The sequence below is a fragment of the Microcaecilia unicolor genome, chromosome 1 (assembly GCF_901765095.1).
Source record: "Microcaecilia unicolor chromosome 1, aMicUni1.1, whole genome shotgun sequence".
NCBI lineage: Eukaryota > Metazoa > Chordata > Amphibia > Gymnophiona > Siphonopidae > Microcaecilia > Microcaecilia unicolor.
Window position 1 is genome coordinate 58,436,061 of NC_044031.1, and position 22,635 is coordinate 58,458,695.

Genomic DNA, 22,635 nt, shown 5'->3' on the forward strand with positions numbered 1-22,635 from the left:
AGGAAACTGATTGCAGCAATGACGGTAGCGTCAGAAGGAGCTTCTAAGGGACTAGTAATTAGCCTAGACGCGGAACGCGCTTTCGACAGAGTTGCATGGCCTTTCATGTATGAGACTTTGAGATGGATTGGAGTGGGGGGCTGGCTTATTGGGGCAGTAAGAGCACTATATGCGGACCCGAGAGCCAGACTGCGGGTGAATGGAGTTCGAACGAATGAAATAATGATAGGCAGAGGGACAAGACAGGGCTGTCCGCTATCTCCACTGCTCTTTATATTAGTGCTAGAGCCACTATTGTGCTGCATTAGAAACAACCCAGGTATTAAAGGCATGTTAGTGGGCGAGACAGTGCTTAAACTCCTGGCATATGCAGATGACCTTCTGTTAATGATAGATGACCCTCACACATCAGCGCAGAACCTACTCCAGGAGATTGAATATTATGGCAGTTTATCTGGGTTCAAATTAAATTTGGATAAATCCTTGGCTCTGGCCCTCACAGAGGGAGTTCAAGCTGAGTGGGTGGGTCCCTTTCCATTTCAATGGGCTACAGACCGGCTGAAATATCTGGGAGTGGAGGTGCCGATACAGCTATCGACACTCTATAAGATAAATGTGAAACCTTTGTTAACAGAAACGAGACGATTATTAGGAATGTGGGAGTCCTGCCCCCTCACATTGACGGGACGTATAGCTTTGTTTAACATGATGATAGTGCCCAAATGGCTGTACAAATTCCAAGTGTTACCCTTACATCTACAGGGGAGAGAGGAGAAAGAGCTAAGCAGGATGTTGAGGAAATTTCTGTGGTGTAATAAACGGCCTAGACTGCCGTTGGAGGTATTATATAAACCCAAAGAACATGGAGGGATGGGGTTGCTCAACGTAAGATATCTCACCATTTCTTGCACAATGAGGCATGTTAGGGACTGGTTAACTGGCAACCAACACTTTACAAACACATTACTAGAGGCCTCATTGGAACCTAAAATACACCTGAGCTGTTTGCTACATACATCTGGTAAGAACCCCGAGGCGAGGTCCCCGATGAATTGGTTTGTGCGCTCAGCAAGAGCGATGTGGCGGTGGTTGTGCAAGCGACATAGTTTCTCTGCAGCGGCGACGCCCTTTGTTTCTTTGAAAGAAAATCCTGATTTCCCGGCAGGGACATTGGAGCGGACCTTTGTGCGCTGGAGGGAGAAAGGGATTCATTACTTATATCAAGTGCTAAATGCAGAGGGACAAGTCAAGAACCTGGACGAACTAATAAGAGACTATGACACTTCGTCTAAAGACTTTTACGCACACGCACAAGTGCGGCATTATGCCCGATCACTGGGAGCACTTAACTTAAGTGAGGATGTGCAGGATATAATCACAACAGCCCTGACGTTGGGGGCCCAAAACGTGGTTCCCTTGCGTTTCCACCATAGAAATTTGCTGGACACCACCGAGGACATTGACTATGCCAAGCTAGCAGAGAACTGGTCGAGAGATCTAGAAATTGTAATAACCGTGGATATGATTCAGAACTTTCTGTTGAGTAATTTACGCAGGTCTACCTTCATACGACAGTGGGAGCGGCAATACAAGTTCATTATGCGACTATATATAGCACCAAACAGAGCATTGAAAGCGGGTTTCGGTACAGGTGAATGCCCAAAATGTGGGGAAGCACAGGCGACCTTGGGTCACATGTTTTGGTGGTGTCCGGAGATTCATCAGTTCTGGACACAGATACTTGCGGAATCCGGACGGTACTGGAGACGGAAAGTAACCGTCAGTGTGCTGGTGCTGTTCGACATTTTTAGTATGGAACAGCCGGTGCCGTCGGGACTTACGGGGTTCCTACAACGAGTGACCCGGATGGGGAAAAAAGCAATCCTTTTGAAATGGAGAGAGGAACAAGCCCCGACCAGAGACATGTGGAAGTCTAAAATGTCAGAACTGTTACATCTGGAACTCTGTGGCATTGTTCCATTAATAAATCAAGAGAAAGACCCAGGAACTTTTAGGAAGATCTGGGGGAGATACTGGAACACAATGCATCCAACAACCAGGCGTCAAATCCTTTACAAGCTTAAAGGCTGGAAGCAAAACAAAGATCTGCCTGCCACGGATTAAGGCTGGAACAGCCCGTGCCAATCCAGTTTTTTCCTCATTGTAAAAGGACTGGGGGAAAGAGAAAGTGAGAGAAGAGACAGTCTGAATAAGTAAGGGGAAGTAGCATATTAAAGTATCACGGATACAAGTTAGATAATAATGGCCGTATTATAACAGCTAAAGTTTATGATGTTGTACTATAACAAGCTCCTTTTCTTAAGGTATTAGGCTCTTGGATGTGATGGGAGGGAGGGAGGGAGGAGAAAAGGGGGGGGGGGCGGGAGGGAAGGGGCATAGATAAAATAAAGATGGAAGAAATGTTGAGTTCTCTAACACCATATGAAACAAATGTTTAATAAGAGACATGTTGAGAATGCTGTTTATTCAATGTTATGGTTGGTATTTCATCAATAAAAATTATTGAAACTAAAATAAAAATAATGTGTTTTGATTAAAGATGAATTTTTGGGGGGCCCTTTTACTAAGCCACCTAAGTGTCTATGCACACTCATTGTGCAACAAAATGGAGTTACCGCACGGCTCTTGCGGTAATTTCATTTTCGGTGCACGTCTGATATGAGCGTAGATCATTACCGCCCAGTTACCGAGTGAGCCTTTACCACTAGGTCAACGGCTGGCGGTAAGGTCTCAGGCCCAAAATGGACACGCGGCAATTTTGATTTTGCCATACATCCATTTTCGACAAAAATAACCTATGTCAGACGAGGGGGCGGGCCCAGGAGGAAAGGAGAGACGTCCAAAGACTCGGCGAAGAGGCGATCAGCTGTTCTTGCCTGTGCAGCGCCTTCACACAGAGGTGAGAGGCGCTGCGCGTGCCCGGTAAGACGGAGGGGGGCCCGCTAGAGGGGGGGAGCGGCGGCAATGATCTAAGGGGGGGCGGGGCACGGGGGTGGAGGATGGCAGGAGGTGGAGCTGGGGAGAAAGAGAGAAAGGGAGGGGGGCCGGGGCTGCTAAAGTTTTGATTTTTATGCAGGGGGAAGCGGGGAGCAGCGGCGACCTTGGGCGGGGCGGGGGGGCAAGGCCATCCATAAAGGACGTGTTTGTTTTTGGTTTTTTGTTTGTTTTTATGTTTGTGGCATGCGCAGAGCAGCCAGCATAACGCTTGGCTGCTCTGCGCATGCTTTACGGGCCGATTACCGACGTTTTTAATGAAGGGTTAGTGAATGCAAGTGAGCTGCAATGAACAGCTCATTTGCATTCCCTATCCTTCGTGCATAGCTGTTCCGTACCGATCCGTTATGGAATTCGGTATGGAACGGCTCTAACGAGGACTTTTGTGCATCTTGGCCATAGTATTTTGGGTAGGTCTGAGCTCAAACTGGATGGGCACACAATCCCCCACTCCCTGCACTTTCCGCCTCTGCCCCTGGACCAGCAAACCCAAAGAATAAAATAAATACCTGAGCTGGCGGGAATCTCCAAGCCTCGCCAGTTGAAGATGTCCTCTGGTGGCCAGAAAAAGCGATTTCCCTACCTACTACAGCCAGTGGCGCTTTCCACCCAATGCTGCTACACTGGCCTCTCTTCTCCTGCACACACTCAGTTTTCTTGTGAGCATGCACATGGGGTGGTGAGGCTGGTGCGGTGACAACAGGTGGCAAGTGTCACTGGCTATAGCAGGTAGGGAAATCACTTGTTCTGGTCACAGAAGGACATCTTCAGCTGGCAGGGCTTGAAAATCCCCACCAGCCATAAGGATGTCAGAACTCTAGGTGGTTCTCAGCCCAAACTGGGTGAGCCCACCCATGGGTACGCCACTGTTCTAAATGTAACAATGTCCACATAGAAAGCTGAAAGCCCACTAGAAACATGCTTATTTTGTAAATGTTTATCTATAACAGGGATTCTCAACCCAGTCCATGGGACACACCTAGCCAGTCAGGTTTTCAGGATTTCCACAATGGATATACATGAGGTAAATTAGAGTTGCATACAATAGAAGTAGTACATGCTAATTTACCTCATGCATAATTATTGTGGATATCCTGAAAATTTGACTGGCTAGGGGGCCCTTTTACTAAGCCACGTAAGCATCTACGTGTGCCCAACATGCACCAAAATGGAGTTACCGCCTGGTTACCGCATGGTTCTTGCAGTAATTTCATTTTTTGGCGCGCGTGAGACTTTATCGCTAGGTCAATGGCTGGCGGTAAGGTCGCAGACCCAAAATGGACGCGCAGCAATTTTGATTTTGCTGCACGTCCATTTTGGCCAAAAATGTAAAAAAAAAAGGCCTTTTTTACAGGCGCTGAAAAATGGATTGGAGCATGCCCAGAACCCGCACCTACACTAGCGCAAGCTATTTTTTTAGCGCAACTTAGTAAAAGGACCCATAGGTGTGGTCTGAGGACTGGTTTGAAAACCCCTGATCTATAGCATTCAATTGAGCACCTGAAACAGTTTTATATTGTAAATGTACTGAGTTAAGAAAATGCCTACCCCAGCCAATCAAGATATACCACCAGAAATACTTCCTCTCCGAAAAAAAGGAGATGACCAAGAGGGTGTGCAGGTATAATCCTTCCACGAGTAACCAAAAAAAATTGGCCATGATGCAGTACTGAAAGAAGACCATTGCAGCTTTGCAGCCAGCCTGCAAGACAAGGATTAAAAAAAAGAAAAGGAAAAGGTCAACCTGAAACTAATTGTTTTCTTATATAACTGATCTACTGTACAGTTGCTCTGTAGAACATACTTATCTCCCTATTTATGACAGGCACAACTACACTAAAAGAAAACAAATGGCTTGTCCACATACAGGCAGCAGGGAAAAAAACACTTTTATTTCAACCACAGCAGGCTAGGCAAGAGAGTTGGATCCTGCTTCAAACCTCAGCGTCAATGCTTCTTCAAGGCAACTGTGTGCGCTCATCAACTGTTCACAACAATTGTATATGCATCAAGGGGATAATTCTGTAACAGGGCACCTAGGACATCAGACACTCTTTGGCCAGCCATGGAGCAGAACAAATTTCTACAGTTCAGAGGAATATGTTTCTGATTCCAAATGTAACCCCTTTGATTTTTGAGATCTACTAAGAAAACTAGAAAGGAAGACCTCCCATGGCAGCAGACTGTAAGAGATCCCATTTAGAAATATTTTAATGAAATGTTTATACTTATGGGTAATGTAACAGTCCAGAGAGGACAAAGTCCAAAACACAGCAAAAAGCACCAAGAGTCTTCAGAGACGGGACACAGTTCTTTATTGGTGAAAATCAATGTTCCACTGAGGACCCGACACGAGATCATAAGGTCCCTTTGAGTAACTACTCACTAAACAGATAGATCATTTCCCTATTCCACAGGGAATAAGCTTGACAATTGAACAGAGTCAACTGCTGACGCAGGCGCTGTGTGCCAAAACACGGCCTATGTTGGGTCCTCATTGGAATATTGATTTTCACCAATAAAGAATTGTGTCCCGTCTCTGAAGGCTCTTGGTGCTTTTTGCTGTGTTTTACACATATGGGTAAAACAGACATGCATGCAAAAAACAAGCCCCCCCTCCCCCAATATCCAGTGCTATTTAACTGGCCAGGTACAGCTCCTGGCTGGTTAAATAATTGGCTACCTCTGAATATTCAGTAGAGGATAGCTGGGTATCTCCAGCTGAAAATTCATATCCAGCGCACAGCAGCTAGCCTATCGGCTAGCTGTGAAAATTCAGCGCATCACCAGCTAAGTTTGGTGACCAAATCGAGCCACCCAAAAAGCAGGCTTATCTTTGGTCACTTTAAACTTAACCGGTCAGCGCTGAACATTGGCTTGCCAGTTAAGTTTCAACCGGCCCAAAACAAACTGAATATTCAATGACGGTCACTGGAAACAGCTTGGCATTGAATATCCAGCCTCATTGTTGACTCCGGGAGATAGCAGGGCTGCCTCCCATAGTCTGAATATTTGCCCCAAGCAGTCCAACAAAGAAATCTGGTTGCCCAAATGAAAGTGCACCATCAGGACTGCACTGAAAATACTGAAGGGAACATGTCATTCAAATAGCAAGGGGGCATGCCGGAGGCGTGTTTCAGATGCAGAGCTGCCAAGGGGTCCCGATTTTTGAGAGGGAGATTTTAGTACATGCCCCAGCCATGCCCATTTTGTCTTGGCTCCGCCCACTCTACCTTGTGTTATCTTGAATTTCTTTTGATGTAGGCATAGGAATAAAAAAGATTTTAAGTGCTCCCAGGTTTCAACCCAATTCATGTTTAATTATGGGATATAAATTATATAAATAAGTAAATAGAAACTCTGAATGTTGAACACCTCATTCTCATAACATGATGTCTGTTTTAGAGGCTGTTTACCTTGAGAAAAAAAAACCTCTGCACCAATATAACAGTGCTAGGGTGTCCCTATAACCAGCTCCTCCAAGTGATACACTGATTACTCTTTCTAACAAATTACTACTCTACCTATGAAAAGTTATTCCCTTATTATACTTCCTCTGAGTACATCTGTATACTGCACAAGCCAGCAATTTTTGAAAATATTAGTGAGATAAATAATTTTAAAAAATGCTACGAACAATATAAAAGTGATAACCGTGGATGCAGCAGCTCAGAGGTTACAATTTTGCTTACTTTGTGGAAGGAGAAACGGAGACCAATTGGCTTCAACTTTTCATCCGATCCCTATGGTCTCCCTCCACCACGATGCAGTCTGTGCTCTGTGCAGCAACCAGCCTGAGCCAACCACGTCCACGACAAAAACAAAAAGAAAGCAAAAGCGGGGCCGCAGCAGCCTTCAGGCATGTGTCGTCGGCTGTGCTGGTCCTCTGCCCCCTCTGACGTCAACTTTGAGTTCCGGGGGCAGAGGACCGGCAGAACTGACAGCGCATGCCTGAAGGCAGTGCTGCGGCTCCGCACGTTTGCTTCTTGTTTTGTTTTTCCGCCGCTGCTGCATTGGGAGAAGCAACGGCGGCGGCCGATGACATCTCAGCGGGAGACTTCACCGCTTTGGCGGGAGTCTCCCGTTGAATGCGGTAGACTGGGCAGCTCTGGGCCCAAAGTTAGGACCTCTTTCAGCGATAATGGAATGGAACAAAATGTCCAAGACAACAAATAAGGATGTTTTTATCTTGATTTCTTCAGTCATGGCCAGTGTACAAAACGGTGCCCTGATTAAGCAGCTGACTGCTGGAGGGATGAAGGCATGACATCCAGTTCTTTTTCTAAACAGATCAATCCTACTCTAGCGCTTGATAAGTAGTAGTAGTAGTAGTAAGACATTGAATTTTTTAACAATGTCTTTGAATATGATGAACCAATGGATGAAGGTTAACCCCCGGATTCTATATATCACACCAATATTTCCATGCAAAAATTGAAGCTTATTCCAAAACAATGTGCATTACTTTATTGCTAACAAGCCATCAGTGCTGATAATTGCCAATTAACAAGCAATTATTGACACTAATTGGCAATTAGAATTTGTGCGCTGAACTGTCTAGGAGTATTCTAGAATGTGCTGCACATAAATTCTAAGTAGCATAGAGGGGCATAATCGAACGGGGCTGGCCATCTATATGGGCGGCCATCTCTAAGGCCGGCCCCAGAAAGCGGCATACCCAACCATATTATCGAAACAAGATGGCCGGCCATCTTTCGTTTTGATAATACGGTCGGGGCCGGCCAAATCTCAACGTTTGGGCCAGCGTTAGAGATCGCCACCATTGGTTTCCACCGATAATAGAAACTAATGGCTGCCATCTCAAACCTGGTCAAATCCAAGCCATTGGGGTGGTCCCCCTCACATGCCAGGACACCTAGGGGGCACTGCAGTGGACTTCACAAATTGCTCCCAGGTGCATAGCTCCCTTACCTTGTGTGCTGAGCCCCCCAAAACCCACTACCCACAACTGTACAACACTACCATAGCCCTTATGGGTGAAGGGGGGCACCTACATGTGGGTACAGTGGGTTTTGGGTGGGTTTTGGAGGGCTCCCATTTACCACCACAAGTGTAACAGGTAGGGGGGGTGGGCCTGGGTCCGCCTGCCTGAAATTCACTGCAGTACCCACTAACACCTGCTCCAGGGACCTGCATAGTGCTGTGATGGAGCTGGGTACGACATTTGAGGCTGGCATAGAGGCTGGCACAAAAATGTTTATAATTTTTTTTTTGGGTGGGAGGGGGTTGGTGACCACTGGGGGAGTAAGGGGAGGTCATCCCCGATTCCGTCCAGTGGTCATCTGGTCAGTCAGGGCACTTTTTTGAGGCTTGGTCCTAAAAATAAATGGACCAAGTAAAGCCGGCCAAGTGCTCGTCAGAGCCGGCCTTATGTTTTCCATTATCGGCCGAAGCCGGCCATCTTTTAACCACGCCCCCATCCCGCATTCGGTACCCTGCCAACACGCCCCCTTGAACTTTGGCCGGCCCTGTGATGGAAAGCAGTTGAAGCTGGCCAAAGTCGGCTTTCGATTATACCAATTTGGCCGGGTTTAGGAGATGGCCAGCCATCTCCTGATTTGTGTCAGAAGATGGCCGGCCTTCTGCTTCGAAAATAAGCAGGATAGTTGACAAGGGCGTACGTACATGGGCATAGGATGGGTGGGTTGTGGGTGTTTCTAAAATCTATGTGCGTTATTATAGAACCCATCTGGTCTGCGCCTAATTTAGGCATCAGCATTTACACAAGGTTTTACTTGCCGTAACTGCCCGTGACTAAATTTAGTTGCACGTATGGATGCTCGGTGTATTCTATAAACCATGCAGAAATTTAGGCTTATTCTATAAAGTACGCCTAAATTGAGGAATATATTGGACATTTCATTTTGGAAAATGGCTATTCATTTTGGACGTTTTCAGCACAAGAACAGTCTTCTTATGTATTTTTGAACAGGAAATTCTGACATTTTTCCTATTCAAAAATGGTTGTGAGATAGATGTTATGAGCATGATGTCCCAATTCTGACTTGGACGTTCTTTTGAAAATGCCCCTCCATGTGACTTGCCCAAAGTCACAAGGAGCTACAATGGGAACATAAGAACATAAGCATCACCATACTGGGATAGACCAAAGGTCTATCAAGCCCAGCATCCTGTTTTCAACAGTGGCCAATCCAGATCCCCAAACAGTACAATACATTTTATACTGCTTATCCTAAAAATAGGCAGTAGACCTTCCCTAAGTCCATCTTAATAATGGCTTATGGACTTTTATTTTAGGAAGTTATCCAAACCTATTTTAAACCTCAATAAGCTAACTGCTTTTACCACATTTAAAGCCCGCTAAGTTAACCACTTTTACCACATTCTCTGGAAACGAATTCCAGAGTTTAACCACACATTGAGTGAAGAAATATTTTCTCCGATTTGTTTTAAATGTACTACTTTTGTAGCTTCATTGTGTGCCCCATAGTCCTAGTATTTTTGGAAAGAGTAAACAAGCAATTCATGTCTACCAGTCCCACTCCACTCATTATTTTATAGACCTTTATCATATCTCCCCTCAGCCATCTTTTCTCCAAGCTAAACAGCCCTAGCCGCTTTAGCCTTTCCTCATAAGGATGTCATCCCATCTCCTTTATCATTTTTGTTGCCCTTCTCTTCCCTTTTCTAATTCTAATTTTATGAGATGCGGTGACCAGAATTGCACACAGTATTTGAGGTGTGGTCACACCATGGAGCAATACAAAGAAATTATAACATCCTCATTTTTATTTTCTATTCCTTTCCTAAGAATACCTAATATTCTATTTGCTTTCATAGCCGCTGCTGCACACTGAGCAGAAGGTTTCAGCGCATCATCAATGATGACACCTCAATCCCTTTTCTGAACAGTGACTCCTAATATGGAACCTTGCATCACATAGCTCCCCAGGTTCTCAGGCTGCTGCACTAACCATTAGGCTACTCCAACAGAGGAAGGCAGAGGCTAACTTCCCTTTAGTGAGTTCTGCATTTGTTTATCTATCTGTTGTTCATTTGCCTTCAGTCCTATGAAGTGGCTGTCTCCATGATGGTTGGGAGTTTGTAGGTCTGGTTCATACAGTTTAGGGTGGGAGGTCACGGAGCCATAGCTGTATCATTCTTCTCAGCTTTCCCCTCTCATTTCCTGTCTTTTTTCTATTTTAGTTTAAGTAAACTGCTTTGCCTGTTGCTAGAAAGGTAGTATATCAAGTAATGGCTTAAAGAAAAAAGAAGTAGTATAGAATTAAGCATCATAGATTAACAAAAAATAGAGTCATTACACAGGTACATTGATATTATTACTAGTGATATGTATGCATGTATTTATTTATTTAGGCATTGATATGCCACATTTCTCAATTAATGAAAGCACCTCACAATGATATTTATTCATTTGTTAGACCTGACATTTTTCTCCTACACCTTTAGACTTTTAGATCAATTGGAACTGAGCCTTTATTTGGAGATACCCAAGGACATTTACCGAAATGTTTATATCCCTTCCCAACTCATTCGTCACTGTGTCAGTTCTTGTTGAGTGCTCTTTCCACAACACTGCAATCATGGGCCCTAAATCTGGCCACCAGCTGTCACTGTTGCACCATGACTGAGGCTTCCTCTTGCCAGGGTCTTTGGGTATTGCCCCTGCAATGTCATTCCTGGTCAGCCTAAAGAAGGCAGTAGATCTGACCTGAGAATCAATCCCGGCTTCTCTAGGCTGATCCCATAGGGCTGTTTTAAATGACAACTTTCATGTCATTTCAACAGGCAAATCCACTGTCTGGCCATGTGAAAATGGAATCTTAGCTGGTGTTAGTTCAACAATAAATGGAATCAGCTTGAACACTATGCTCTTCGGTTGCTGGTTACATTCGTCTTATACTAAGCAGCAGGAACAATCTTTGGTTTCAGCTCATCGCCATCTACTGCAGGGGGTGAATGAGCTAACATCAGCGCTTTTGCTGTTGGGCACAACATAGATATGAAGTAACAGCTGAAGAGAGAAAACTTCAATTTGGTTTAACAACAAACTACTACACTCTTTTTGTTAAGCTTGCTGAAATCAGTTTTTAGGTATACCATTTCATTTTATTCTTTCATATATTTAAGTAAGTTTCAGGCATTTTAATCCTGTTGCCATAATGCAGAGAAACTGAATGAACAGAAAACACCAAGAACTTATCCCAGCTACTTTTCCAGAGCTAGAACGGATTAAGATACTCGGGCCCTTATTTTAGAAGCACCTAGATGTACAAATGTGGCCTAGTGATTAGGGTGGTGGACTTTAGTCCTGAGGAACTGAGTTCAATTCCCACTTCAGGTACAGGCAGCGCCTTGTGATTCTGGGCAAGTCACTTAACCCTCCATTGCCCCATGTAAGTCGCATTGAGCCTACCATGAGTGAGAAAGTGTGGGGTACAAATGTAAATAAAAAAAAAAAATCTAGATTGTATACACATGTAAACAGCCATTTTGGAAAGCCACTATGTGCACATGTAGAGCCCTTGATTGCATAGATTTCAAGGGGTTGTGGCCTGGGTATGTATAACAAATTGATGTCAGCTTCCCAATTAACAATGGAAAGCTACGTCTACAGAAAATAAAAACACCCGCCAGCTTTTGTACCTATCCTGAGGCACACACCAATTGTCAGCTTGAAGAGGGAGGTGGAAAGACCGATAGAACCTTTTCCCCCCTGGACCCCACTGTGACATAATCAGAATCCCCTCCTGCCCCTCTCCAACACAATGAATACCCTCCCTAGCTGTTACCAGGGTCTCTCCCTGATGGTCTAGCGGGTAACATGAGCTATCTCCAGTTGCTGCAGCTTCACTGAGCCCCTAGGTTCAAAACAGCACCTCAGATCCTGGTGGTAGTTTCACAATATTACCAGTAGAGGTGAAGGTTCCATAAGGGCTCTTACTTGGCAGTTTGACCCCTGGTGGCAATACCACAAGATTACTGTAGGGGTCAGAGGCACCATTTTGAACTCAGGTGATTGATGTAGCAGGAGCTTAGTTAGTTTAATTTGGTTTATTTAAAATCTTGATTCACCACTTTAGATTAGAAACACCAGAAAGTAGATCACACACACACACAAAAAAAGATAGGACAAGAATAAAACAAAGTCGTCAATAGCTTATTGCCCAGCCTCCCTGTAGTCTGGAGAATACACTGCGGTCCAGCCAACTTCATGTATTTTTGAGGTATTGTTGTTCACCCAAAACATGTATAGATAGGAAAAATTTGAGGCATGCTTTAAAACATGAACTAAATAATTTATTTCACTTCTAAGAATGAAAGGCAAAACATTTCAAAAAGAAGCAGCATAATAGTTGATGTGTTGGTTCCAAATGGATATAAGTGGAAGAAGGCAGAGAAATATGATTGATGTATTGAGAACAGGAGTGTCAACTGGAAATATATTGGCCCAAGAAACTGGAGAGATAAGCAGAGAGCCAACAAAGGGAAAGGGAATATGATTTGATATACTACCTTTCTGTGGTTTCTATCAAAGCAGTTTACATATTATATGCAGGTACTTATTTTGTACCTGGGGCAATGGGCCGAACCTTAAACTGTAATCTAAAGACAACCTGAAGATTGGAGGGCCAAGATGGCCTCGTTAGATGACACCTGTACAGTAGCTGTGCTCTGAATGTGTGTGTTCCTTACCCTCGGGATGCCCCTTCTCATTTTAGAATGGAGAAGTGGCCAGGCAAGGTCTGGCAGCTTCCTCTAACATTGGGCAGGTCCCAGGTCTTGTGGCAGGCAATGCTGGAGGAGTTTCATGCTACTGCCCAAATCAATACGGGTACTGCTTCAGCTATGCTGGAGCAATCTTCATCCAGAAGCAGTGTAAGCATGGTTTCACTCAGCCCTGCCCTGTGTTCGGCTCTGCCACAGCCTGGAAGAGCTACAAGTGCGACAGGGAAGAATGGCAGTTTGGAGGCATTCCAGTGCCTGGAGGATCTCCCTGTCTTTGCATCAACCCCCGGAGTCATCTCTGCACAGAGCTCACTACTCCAGCACTAGTAAGTACTGTTTTCACAGATGGGGAAGGGGCTCAAGCAGGCTTGGTGGCTAAGATGGTTAAGCCAACCAAAGGGACTATAGAGTCTCTTTGGGAAGCCATGGACATAGTCAATTCTCCTTTGAATAAAGTGGTGTACATGTTTTCTGAAGATTTCTAAAACAGCAAGCCCAGGGAATAGAACCGCAGTCTGTCAAGGTGTTTAGTCTGGAGGTTAAGCTTTCAGAGCTGCAAGAAATTTGTGAGACTTTGGTTAAAGATAAGATATTTATTTTAAAGAAAATGGAATATATGGAGAATTGGTTGAGGAAGAACACCCTGAGCTTTCTGAACTTTCCAAAGTCCCCACTAATTGCCCCTGTTGATATGGTAAAGAAGTACTTATTGGAAGTGCTTAAGTTTACAACTGAGATGTTACCACCTTTAGTTAGGGCTCAATACCTGGCTTTTGCCAGGTGGTAAGACTGGTACAAATCTGCAGGTGGCTAATTTGACTGACTTTTTGGAGTCATCAGCTCTGGAACGTATTACCCAAAGAACTATACTTTTGGTGACTTTTGCATTGGAGCCTGACAGGGATACAGTCTTAAAATTATATTTCCATTATATGGATTGTGAATTCATGGGTTCAAAGATTAGAATATTTTGTGATTTATCGAGAAATACCCAGAGACGACATCAGGTTTTGGGCTTTGCGCCCTCAGGCACAAACTCTGGGTATTAATTTTTTGCTTAGTTTTACTTGAACTTGTTGTTTAACTAATCAAAATAACTCTTGTATCTTTAGAACAATTTTTAGAATTGGTGGTTTCAAAGGAAGAAATGAAAGTGCAGACATGACAACCTATAAGAAATGTAAGAGACACTTATAGCTGGCTGCGGTATTTGCTTGATATGGATATTTCCTTTAAAGTTTACCATATATCTTGGCTCTTTTACCTTTTATTGTGGATGTAAATTTAAGATTATTTTTCAGATGATTTGTTTTTTTTCATTTTGTAATTATATTTTGTATAATTTCTTCAGTTGCATTCTTTGTGATGTCATTCTACAATTTGTAATATCAAAAATAAAAATAAATGAATGAAGGAATGAATGAAGACAGGCAACCTGAAGCCAATGAAAATTCACCAATAAGGCTGTAACATGATCACATTTGCCTGCCCCAACTTGAGGTTTAGCAGTCGTGTTCTGCTAAAATTGAAGGTGGTGATGAGAAAATGCCCACATCCCACAATATAATGAATTGCAGTACTCTAAATGATTAAGGACCCTATTTACTAAGGTGTGTTATAATTTTTAACACACCTACAATTAGCAAACGTGCTAACCATATAGGCACCTATAGGGATATTGTAGGCGCATACACGGTTAATGCGTGTACATGGTTACAGTTCTCACAGTTTTTACGATATAGACGCATCTGTTCTGACGAGTTGGAATTTAGGAAGAGATCAACAGAACTGAAAAAAAAGACTGAGGGATAGAGGGTATCCGAAAACTATAGTACATAGAGCATATAGACGGGGTAGGTACAACAACTACGAGTATTTACTGCTGCCCAAACACTGTGATGACAATAATGAGGAGGAAACCATAACTTATGTTTTGCGGTACTCTACTATGGCCTCACAAATCTTGAGTATGATAAGAAGAAATTGGCACATCATACAGATTTTACCGGGATTTGCAGACATAAGGGTGAGAACTGCTTACAGTAGAGGACGAAATCTAAAAGAAATCTTGGTGCCCGCAGCTTTGAGAAGATCTACAGGAACGAACGTCCTTGAAGGGGAACATAAGGGCTGTGGGAACTGCGGCATGTGTGATACGATGTTGGACACTAAAGAATTTATCGATCCTTAATCAGGAAAGAAGTATAAACTTCATTAGAAAACTTCATGTACATCTGACTGGGTCATATAAGGGATTATATGCCCCTGTAAGAAAGTTTATGTTGGGCAGACTTAGAGAAAATTGACGACGAGATTAGCAGAACACAAAAGTAACATTCACACAAAGAAAACCACGGCGCTGCTAGCGGCGCATTGTGATGCGGTTAAACATACTTTTGAATCTTTGAAGTGTGTGGTACTACAACAATTGATGTGGAGTATCAACTTTTATTATTGCAGCAAAAACAGAAATGGATATACCGCCTGTGGACGATTCAGCTGTATAGGCTGAATACTAAGATTGAATGGAACCAATTTTTTCGAAAAACATTGTTTCTTTGAATTTCATCTCGGTATTTTAAAAGTTCCCACTAAAACAAGAACAGAGAGGGAAGGTTCCGGAGATTGAACAGACTGACAACCAAGGGGAGTGGTCAAAGTGTAGGTGTGTGACGTCAAGGGTTTTTAAGCCACACGCCATATTGAGTGTCTAACAGAACGAACGTGAAAGGATCCAGTTATGAATGTGAGATGTTGTTTGGGAGAATGGGGAGAGGTTATGCTTAGAGTACTGTGCGATGTAATGAATACGCTCTCTTACAGACATCAGTTGGTGGATGCCACGAACCCTGATGCAGGAGTCGAAACCTTGGCCAAAGTTGGGCCGTGGGTAGTGAAAAGAGACTGAGCAAAGGACTGAGCAGCTGGAGAGATAAGTTTCTTTTCATATATTAATACAAGTTGATATTGAGGGGCATAATCGAAAGGCGCCGGCCATCTCCGGGGCCGGCACCGCAAGCGGGCGGAGCCAACCGTATTTTCAAAAAAGATTGCCGGCCATCTTTTCCTTCGATAATATGGTTAGCCCCGGCCAAATGCCAGAGCTAGTCGGGTTTGAGATGGCTGGAATCGATTTTCAGCGATAATGGAAACCGAAACCGGCCATCTCAAACCCGGCCAAATCCAAGGCATTTGGTCATGGGAGGAGCCAGCATTGTAGTGCACTGGCCCCCCCCTCACATGCCAGGACACCAACCGGGCACCCTAGGAAGCTCGTCTAAAAAAATAAAAAAATAGCTTCCAGGTGCATAGCTCCCTTCCCTTGGGTGCTGAGCCCCCAAATTCCCCCCAAACTCACTCCCAACAACTCTACATCACTACCATAGCTCTAAGGGGTGCAGGGGGGCACCTACATGTGGGTACAGTGGGTTTTTTTTTTTGAGGGCTCAACATATACCACCACAAGTGTAACAGGTAGGGGGTGGGGCCTGGGTCTGCCTGCCTGAAATGCACTGCACCCATCAAAACTGCTCCAGGGACTTGCATACTGCTGTCACGGAGCTGGGTATGACATTTGAGGCTGGCATAGAGGCTGGCAAAAAAATGTTGTAAAGTTTGTTTTTTTAGGGTGGGAGGGGGTTGGTAACCACTGTGGGAATAAGGGGAGGTCATCCCCGATTTCGTGCGGTGGTCAGCTGGTCAGTTGGGGTACCTTTTTGAGGCTTGGTCATGAATAAAAAGGGACCAAGTGAAACTGGCGAAATGCTCGTCATCGCCGGTTTTATTTTTTCCATTATCGGGTAAAGCCAGACATCTCTTAAACACGCCCATGTCCCGCCTTCGGTACCCTGCCGACATGCCCCCTTGAACTTTTGCTGGCTTTGCGATGGGAAAGCGGCAAAGGTGTCAAAAAAATCGGCTTTCGATTATACCGATTTGGCCGGTTTCAAGAGATCGGCGGCCATCTCCCGATTTATGTTTGAAGATGGCCGGGGATCACTTTCGAAAATGAGCTGGATTAAGAGCTACTTGAGAGCACTTGCTTCATATAAGAGGATTAAGGAAGGACAGGAGGTTTTTGTGCCAGTGATGAATGTATGGGCCTCCCTAAGGTTGATTAAGTAATCGACAAAGGAGTTTCCCCATCATTTGTTTGAGGCTTTTCCTCCTACAACAGTAATACCGCTAGACGACTTATTTATAAGTAGATATCAATTAGATTTGATGAGTTTGAAGAACAGAGTGATATTCTACAAGCTCTAGTTTGATATTTAAAATACAAATCAAGGTCAGGTATACACATAAAGTAGCAAATATGAGTTTATCTTTTTGGGCAGACTAGATGGACTGTACAGGTCTTTCTCTGCTGCCATCTACTATGTTTAATGAATAGCTGCAGTGGGAATTGAACCCTCTTTCCCAGGATCAAAGTCTGCTGCACTAAGGTCTAGGCTATTCCTCTACTCCACACAAGAGTTGCCCCAAATGACCAGATGACCACTGGAGGGACTCGGGGATCACCTCCCCTTACTTCCCCAAATCACAAAACATTTTTCCATACAGCACTTTCAAAAGGAAAAGATAGACTTTTTTTTTGTAGAAAATGACCTTTCCTGTTCTGATTTTGGACGTTTTACAAAAAACGTCCAAATTCAGACGTAGATGTCATATCCAAAAATGCCCTTTCTGTATTTGACTTGCCCAAAGTCTCAAGGAGCAGCAGTAGTAATTGACCCCATGTTGCCAGGATCAAAGCCCGCTGCACTAACCATTAAGCCACTCCTCCTCTGTTTTGGACGTCTTGCATTTGGACGTTTTTTGTTCGAAAATGGACCAAAAACAAGGGCGTCCAAATCTCAGGACGTCCTTGGTATTTTTGAAACAAAAGATGGATGTCCACCTTTTTTCGAAAATGACCTTCTCCCCGCCTCCGAATTTGAACGTCTTTGTAAAACGTCCAAATTCCGACTTAGACGTTTCTTTCGAAAATGCCCCTCCAAGTCCACTGACTCCAAAAGACATCTGATTGGAGGAAAAAAAAGACTTCAAAGCGCAGTATTTTGTCCTGACTAGCATCCGAGCAGCTTCCTCATAAGTCTTTTTTAAAAACCGCCTTTCTTTTTATGTCTTTATATGCACTTTTAACCTCTTCATATTTAATTATACCACACTTCTGCCTCGCCTCACCCTATGCTTGGAACAACCTTCCTGAACCCTTACGCCAAGCCCCCTCCCTGCCCGTCTTCAAGTCTTTGCTTAAAGCCCACCTCTTCAATGCTGCGTTCAGCACCTAACCCTTACCGTTCAGTGAATCCAGACTGCCCCAATTTGACTGCCCCTATCGGACTGACCGTTCACTTGTCTATTAGATTGTAAGCTCTTTGAGCAGGGACTGTCTCTCTTTGTTAAATTGTACAGCGCTGCGTAACCCTAGTAGCGCTCTAGAAATGTTAAGTAGTAGTAGTAGTAGTACTTCTTATCCGTCTTAAGAGTAGAATATAGCAGGCACTTATCTTTCTTTTAACTGCTGATCCTTAATAGAAGGAGCCAGAAAGGGAAAAGGAAACTGTGTATTTATTTATTATTTTTGTATCCCGCACTTTCCCACTAAAAGCAGGCTCAATGCGGCTTACGTAGCTACCTATGCAGACTCTGATTGAGAAGGAATCAACTTCAGGCCACTCTGAGAGAGCCAGTCATTGTCTGGATAATTTTCTTTTGCCCATTCTTGACCTGCCCTCATATTATATGGATAGTATCAGGCTGATCAGCAATTTAAATGACACAATATTATTCACATATTTTCTGAACATACATAGATACACAAGATATATAGCTGTTAGTGAGAATATATATAGCTTTAAATATTTGCCCAAATGTCACCAAAAACCTGATGCACCTGCTGCAGAAAAAAAAAGAAAGAGGCTTTTCTTCTAAATAGAAGCATAAACTAATACCGCTCAGTCTAAGTTTAGGGTTGATAAAATGTTCCAGAGGGTCAAAGGAAAATGCTGGTAGATGGGTGAATGGTTCTGGGGATGGACCAATGCTATCAAACAACTTAAGGGACAAGAAGAAAATATAGAGATACAATGCTGTCATGTACCTCTGGTTACATAGGCAGTCCTATATCACAAAAACACTGTAATAGCAAATATATAAATGCACCAAGCTGATAAAGGACACATTAATCCTGAAAGCTATTCACAAATGTATTAAGTTAATTCAAGATAAAGAGATTGCCTACAGTTTGCCTAGTGACCTTTATTTCTGTTTATACAATACAATTAAACTAAGAAAATAATCACATTATACCTTGAAAGACTGAATTCTTACTTAGAAATGAGTTGATGTGCGGTGCAGGTGGCCACCTCATAGTACTTTCCACTGCTCCTCAGATCATTTCTGTTGTGTTTCACTTTCTCATCTAGTTCAATACGTGACTTCAGTATTTCTTCCACCTTGTGGCATGATTGTAGAAATTAGGGCTGTATTGAATATTCATATTGAATTTGGCTCCGAATAGCGCCCCAAATAGATTTATTCATATTCGGCCAAATTGTGAATTAAATTAAATTTGAATATGAAAAATGCGATGCTCTACTGTGCTAAAATTCTACTGAAATAAACACTTGATTTCTGATTTCATGTTGTTTCTTTTATTATTTGTTATGTTATAGCTCAATGCCCATTATTCGTATTCGGTATTCACATTTGGCCGAATAATATTTTTCATTATTCGTATTTGGCTGAATGGTAAAATATGCTATTTGGTACAACTCTAGTATAAATCCTTGCTACCAGCCCTTTAGGAGGTGATTTGGAGGGGCATTTTTGAAAGAAACGTTCAAGTTGGGATTTGGACGTCTTTATAAAATGTCAAAATCTTGGGGCGGGGAAAACCATATTTTCGAAAAAAAGATGGACGTCCATCTTTCATTTTGAAAATACCAAGGGCGTCCTTAGACATGGACGTCCTTAGACATGGACATTTTTGACTTCCGGCGATTTTCAAAACCAAAGACGTCCATGTCAAAAACATCCAAATGCAAGCCATTTGGACGTGGAAGGAACCAGCATTTGTAGTGCACTGGTCCCCCTGACATGTCAGGACACCAACCGGGCACCCTAGGGGGCACTGCAGTGGAATTCATAAATTTCTCCCAGATACATAGCTCCCTTACCGTGTGTACTGAGCCCCCCAAGACCCACTGTACACTACTACCATAGCACTTACGGGTGAAGTGGGGCACCTAGATGTGGATACAGTGGGTTTGTGGTGGATTTTGGAGGGCTCGCTGTTTCCTCCACAAACGTAACAGGTAGGGGGGGGGGGGTATGGGCCTGGGTCCACCTGTCTGAAGTGCACTGCACCCACTAAAACTGCTCCAGGGACCTGCATGCGCTGTCATGGACCTGAGTATGACATCTGAGGCTGACATAGAGACTGGCACAAAATATTTTTAAAGATGTTTTTTGAGGGTGGGAGGGGCTTAGTGACCACTGGGGGAGTAACGGGAGGTCATCCCCGATTCCCTCTGGTGGTCATCTGGTCATTTCAGGCACCTTTTTGTGCCTTATTCATAAAAAAACAAGTCCGGGTGAAAACGTCCAAGTTTTACTTTAGAACGTCCCTGCTTTTTTCGATTATGGCTCAAAGACGTCCAAGTGTTAGGCACACCCAAGTCCCGCCTTCACCATGCCTCCGACATGCCCCCTTGAAATTTGGACGTCCTTGCGACGGACTGCAGTTGGAGACGTCCAAAATCAGGTTTCGATTATACCGATTTGGACGTCTCTGGGAGATGGACGTCCGTGTTCCGATTTATGTCGGAAGATGGACATCCATCTCTTTTGAAAATAAGTCTGATAGTCAACCACATACATGTAACATCTTTATCACCAGCAGAAAAACAAGAAGTCCAAAGATCCACATAATTATTCAAAGAACCCACTGCTACAATAAAGAACTATTTTACATTTTTGATTGCACAGATCTTTTTCAGGCCCTACCAAAAGCATCTGTTGTTACATCATGCCTATGAACACCATCCAGCTTATTTTCGAAAGAGAAAGACGTCCAGATTTCGACCCAAATCGGGAGATGGGCGTCTTTCTCCTTTGGGCGTCCAAATCGGTATAATCGAAAGCCGATTTTAGGTGTCTTCAACTGCAATCTGTCGCGGAAACGGCCAAAGTTGACAGGGGCGTGTCGGAGGCGTGGTGAAGGCGGGACTGGGGCGTGTCTATCGGCCGAGGAGAGATGAGCGTCCTCGGCTGATAATCGAAAAAAGAAAGGTGTTTTTAGCGCAAATTTGGGTCACTTTTTTGGACCCTTTTTTCCACGAACAAGTCCAAAATAAGTGCCCTAAATGACCAGATGACCACTGGAGGGAATCGGAGATGACCACCCCTGACTCCCCCAGTGGTCACTAACCCCCTCCCACCCAAAAAAAACAACTTTAAAACCTTTTGTTTTCCAGTCTGTATGCCAGCCTCAAATGTCATACCCAGCTCCATCACAGCAGTATGCAGGTTCCTGGAGCAGTTGTTAGTGGGTGCAGTGGACTTCAGGCAGGTGGACCCAGGCCCATCCTCCCCTATCTGTTACACTTGTGGTGGTAAATGGGAGCGCTCCAAACCGCCCCCAAATCCCACTGTACCCACATCTAGGTGCCCCCCTTCAGCCATAAGTGATATGGTAATGGTGTAGAGTTGTGGGGAGTGGGTTTTGGGGGGTATTTGGGGGGCTCAGCACCCAAGAGAAGGGAGCTATGGACTTCACAGGTAGTTTGCTTTGTTTTTTTAATTGTTACAAGTAAGTGCCCCCTAGGGTGCCCGGTTGGTGTCCTGGCATGTCAGGGGGACCAGTGCATTACGAATCCTGGCCCCTCCCACAACCCAATGCCTTGGATTTGGTTGTTTTTGAGCTGGGCGCCTTTGGTTTCCATTATCGCTGAAAAACGAAACCGCCCAGCTCAAATGCGCACAAATCCGATGCATTTGGCTGGCACAAACCGTATTATCGGAAAAAAGATGGACGCCCATTTTTTTCGAAAATACGGTCTGTCCCGCCCCTTCACGTACCAGTTCTCGGAGACAGACGCCCATGGAGATGGGCATTCGCGTTCGATTATGCCCCTCCACGTCTACTTCAGGAAGCAGGTGAAAGCTTGGTTCTTGAACCATGCCTTTAATGGAAGAAGTAACTAACTTCTTAGTCTCTCTCACACACACAAGAAGGAGTGACACGGTCTGCACATACTGCAGCAGGACATGTTTATCCACTCCTACCCTAGCTGAGATAACATTTATCATCTCTCTGATTTCATGTGCCACTTCCTTTAAATTAGTCATCTTATTTTCTAACTCCTCTTATTCTCTTACCTATGTATATGTTTCATCTTTGCTTATACCCTACACTATCTATTAAAATGTTCTATTACATATTGTGTTGACATTGTACGTAGTATACTATCAAAAAACAAAACTCTGCCTCGAGCAGCAGTAACTTCAGAAACTACTGTATTTATTTGCTCTACAAATCTAATATCGCTTGTGCAAATCTATTAAAGGTCACATTGTATTTATCAAAATGTCGACCTCATAAGTCAAGGATACCAACTCAGTGGACACACCTGTAGTGACTTTCATCACGGGTCACCACCCACCTCCGAAAAACCTACAGAAAAAAATGACTCTAAACAACAGAGAAAAAAATTTTGCAGTAAAAAATGGAGGATATAATCATGACAAATCTTTAATCTTTTTTTTTTTTATTAATTAATATATTTCAACATTTCACTACACACTGTGAATATGCAATCAGCATTACAGTCAGGAAATCCATAATAAAATAAAGAAAGAAATCTTTAAGGCCTATTCGTC

The 22,635-nt window shown here is 43.7% G+C and overlaps 1 protein-coding gene across 1 annotated transcript in view; it reads right to left on the reverse strand.

The window, feature by feature from the left end:
- The window catches only part of VIPR1 (vasoactive intestinal peptide receptor 1), a 598,917-nt gene that overhangs the window by 84,724 nt on the left and 491,558 nt on the right, over positions 1-22,635 (reverse strand). Inside the window, exon 7 of the mRNA XM_030197713.1 lies at positions 4,564-4,717. Coding sequence (XP_030053573.1) covers positions 4,564-4,717 — 154 coding nt within the window. The remainder of the gene's footprint in view (positions 1-4,563; positions 4,718-22,635) is intronic.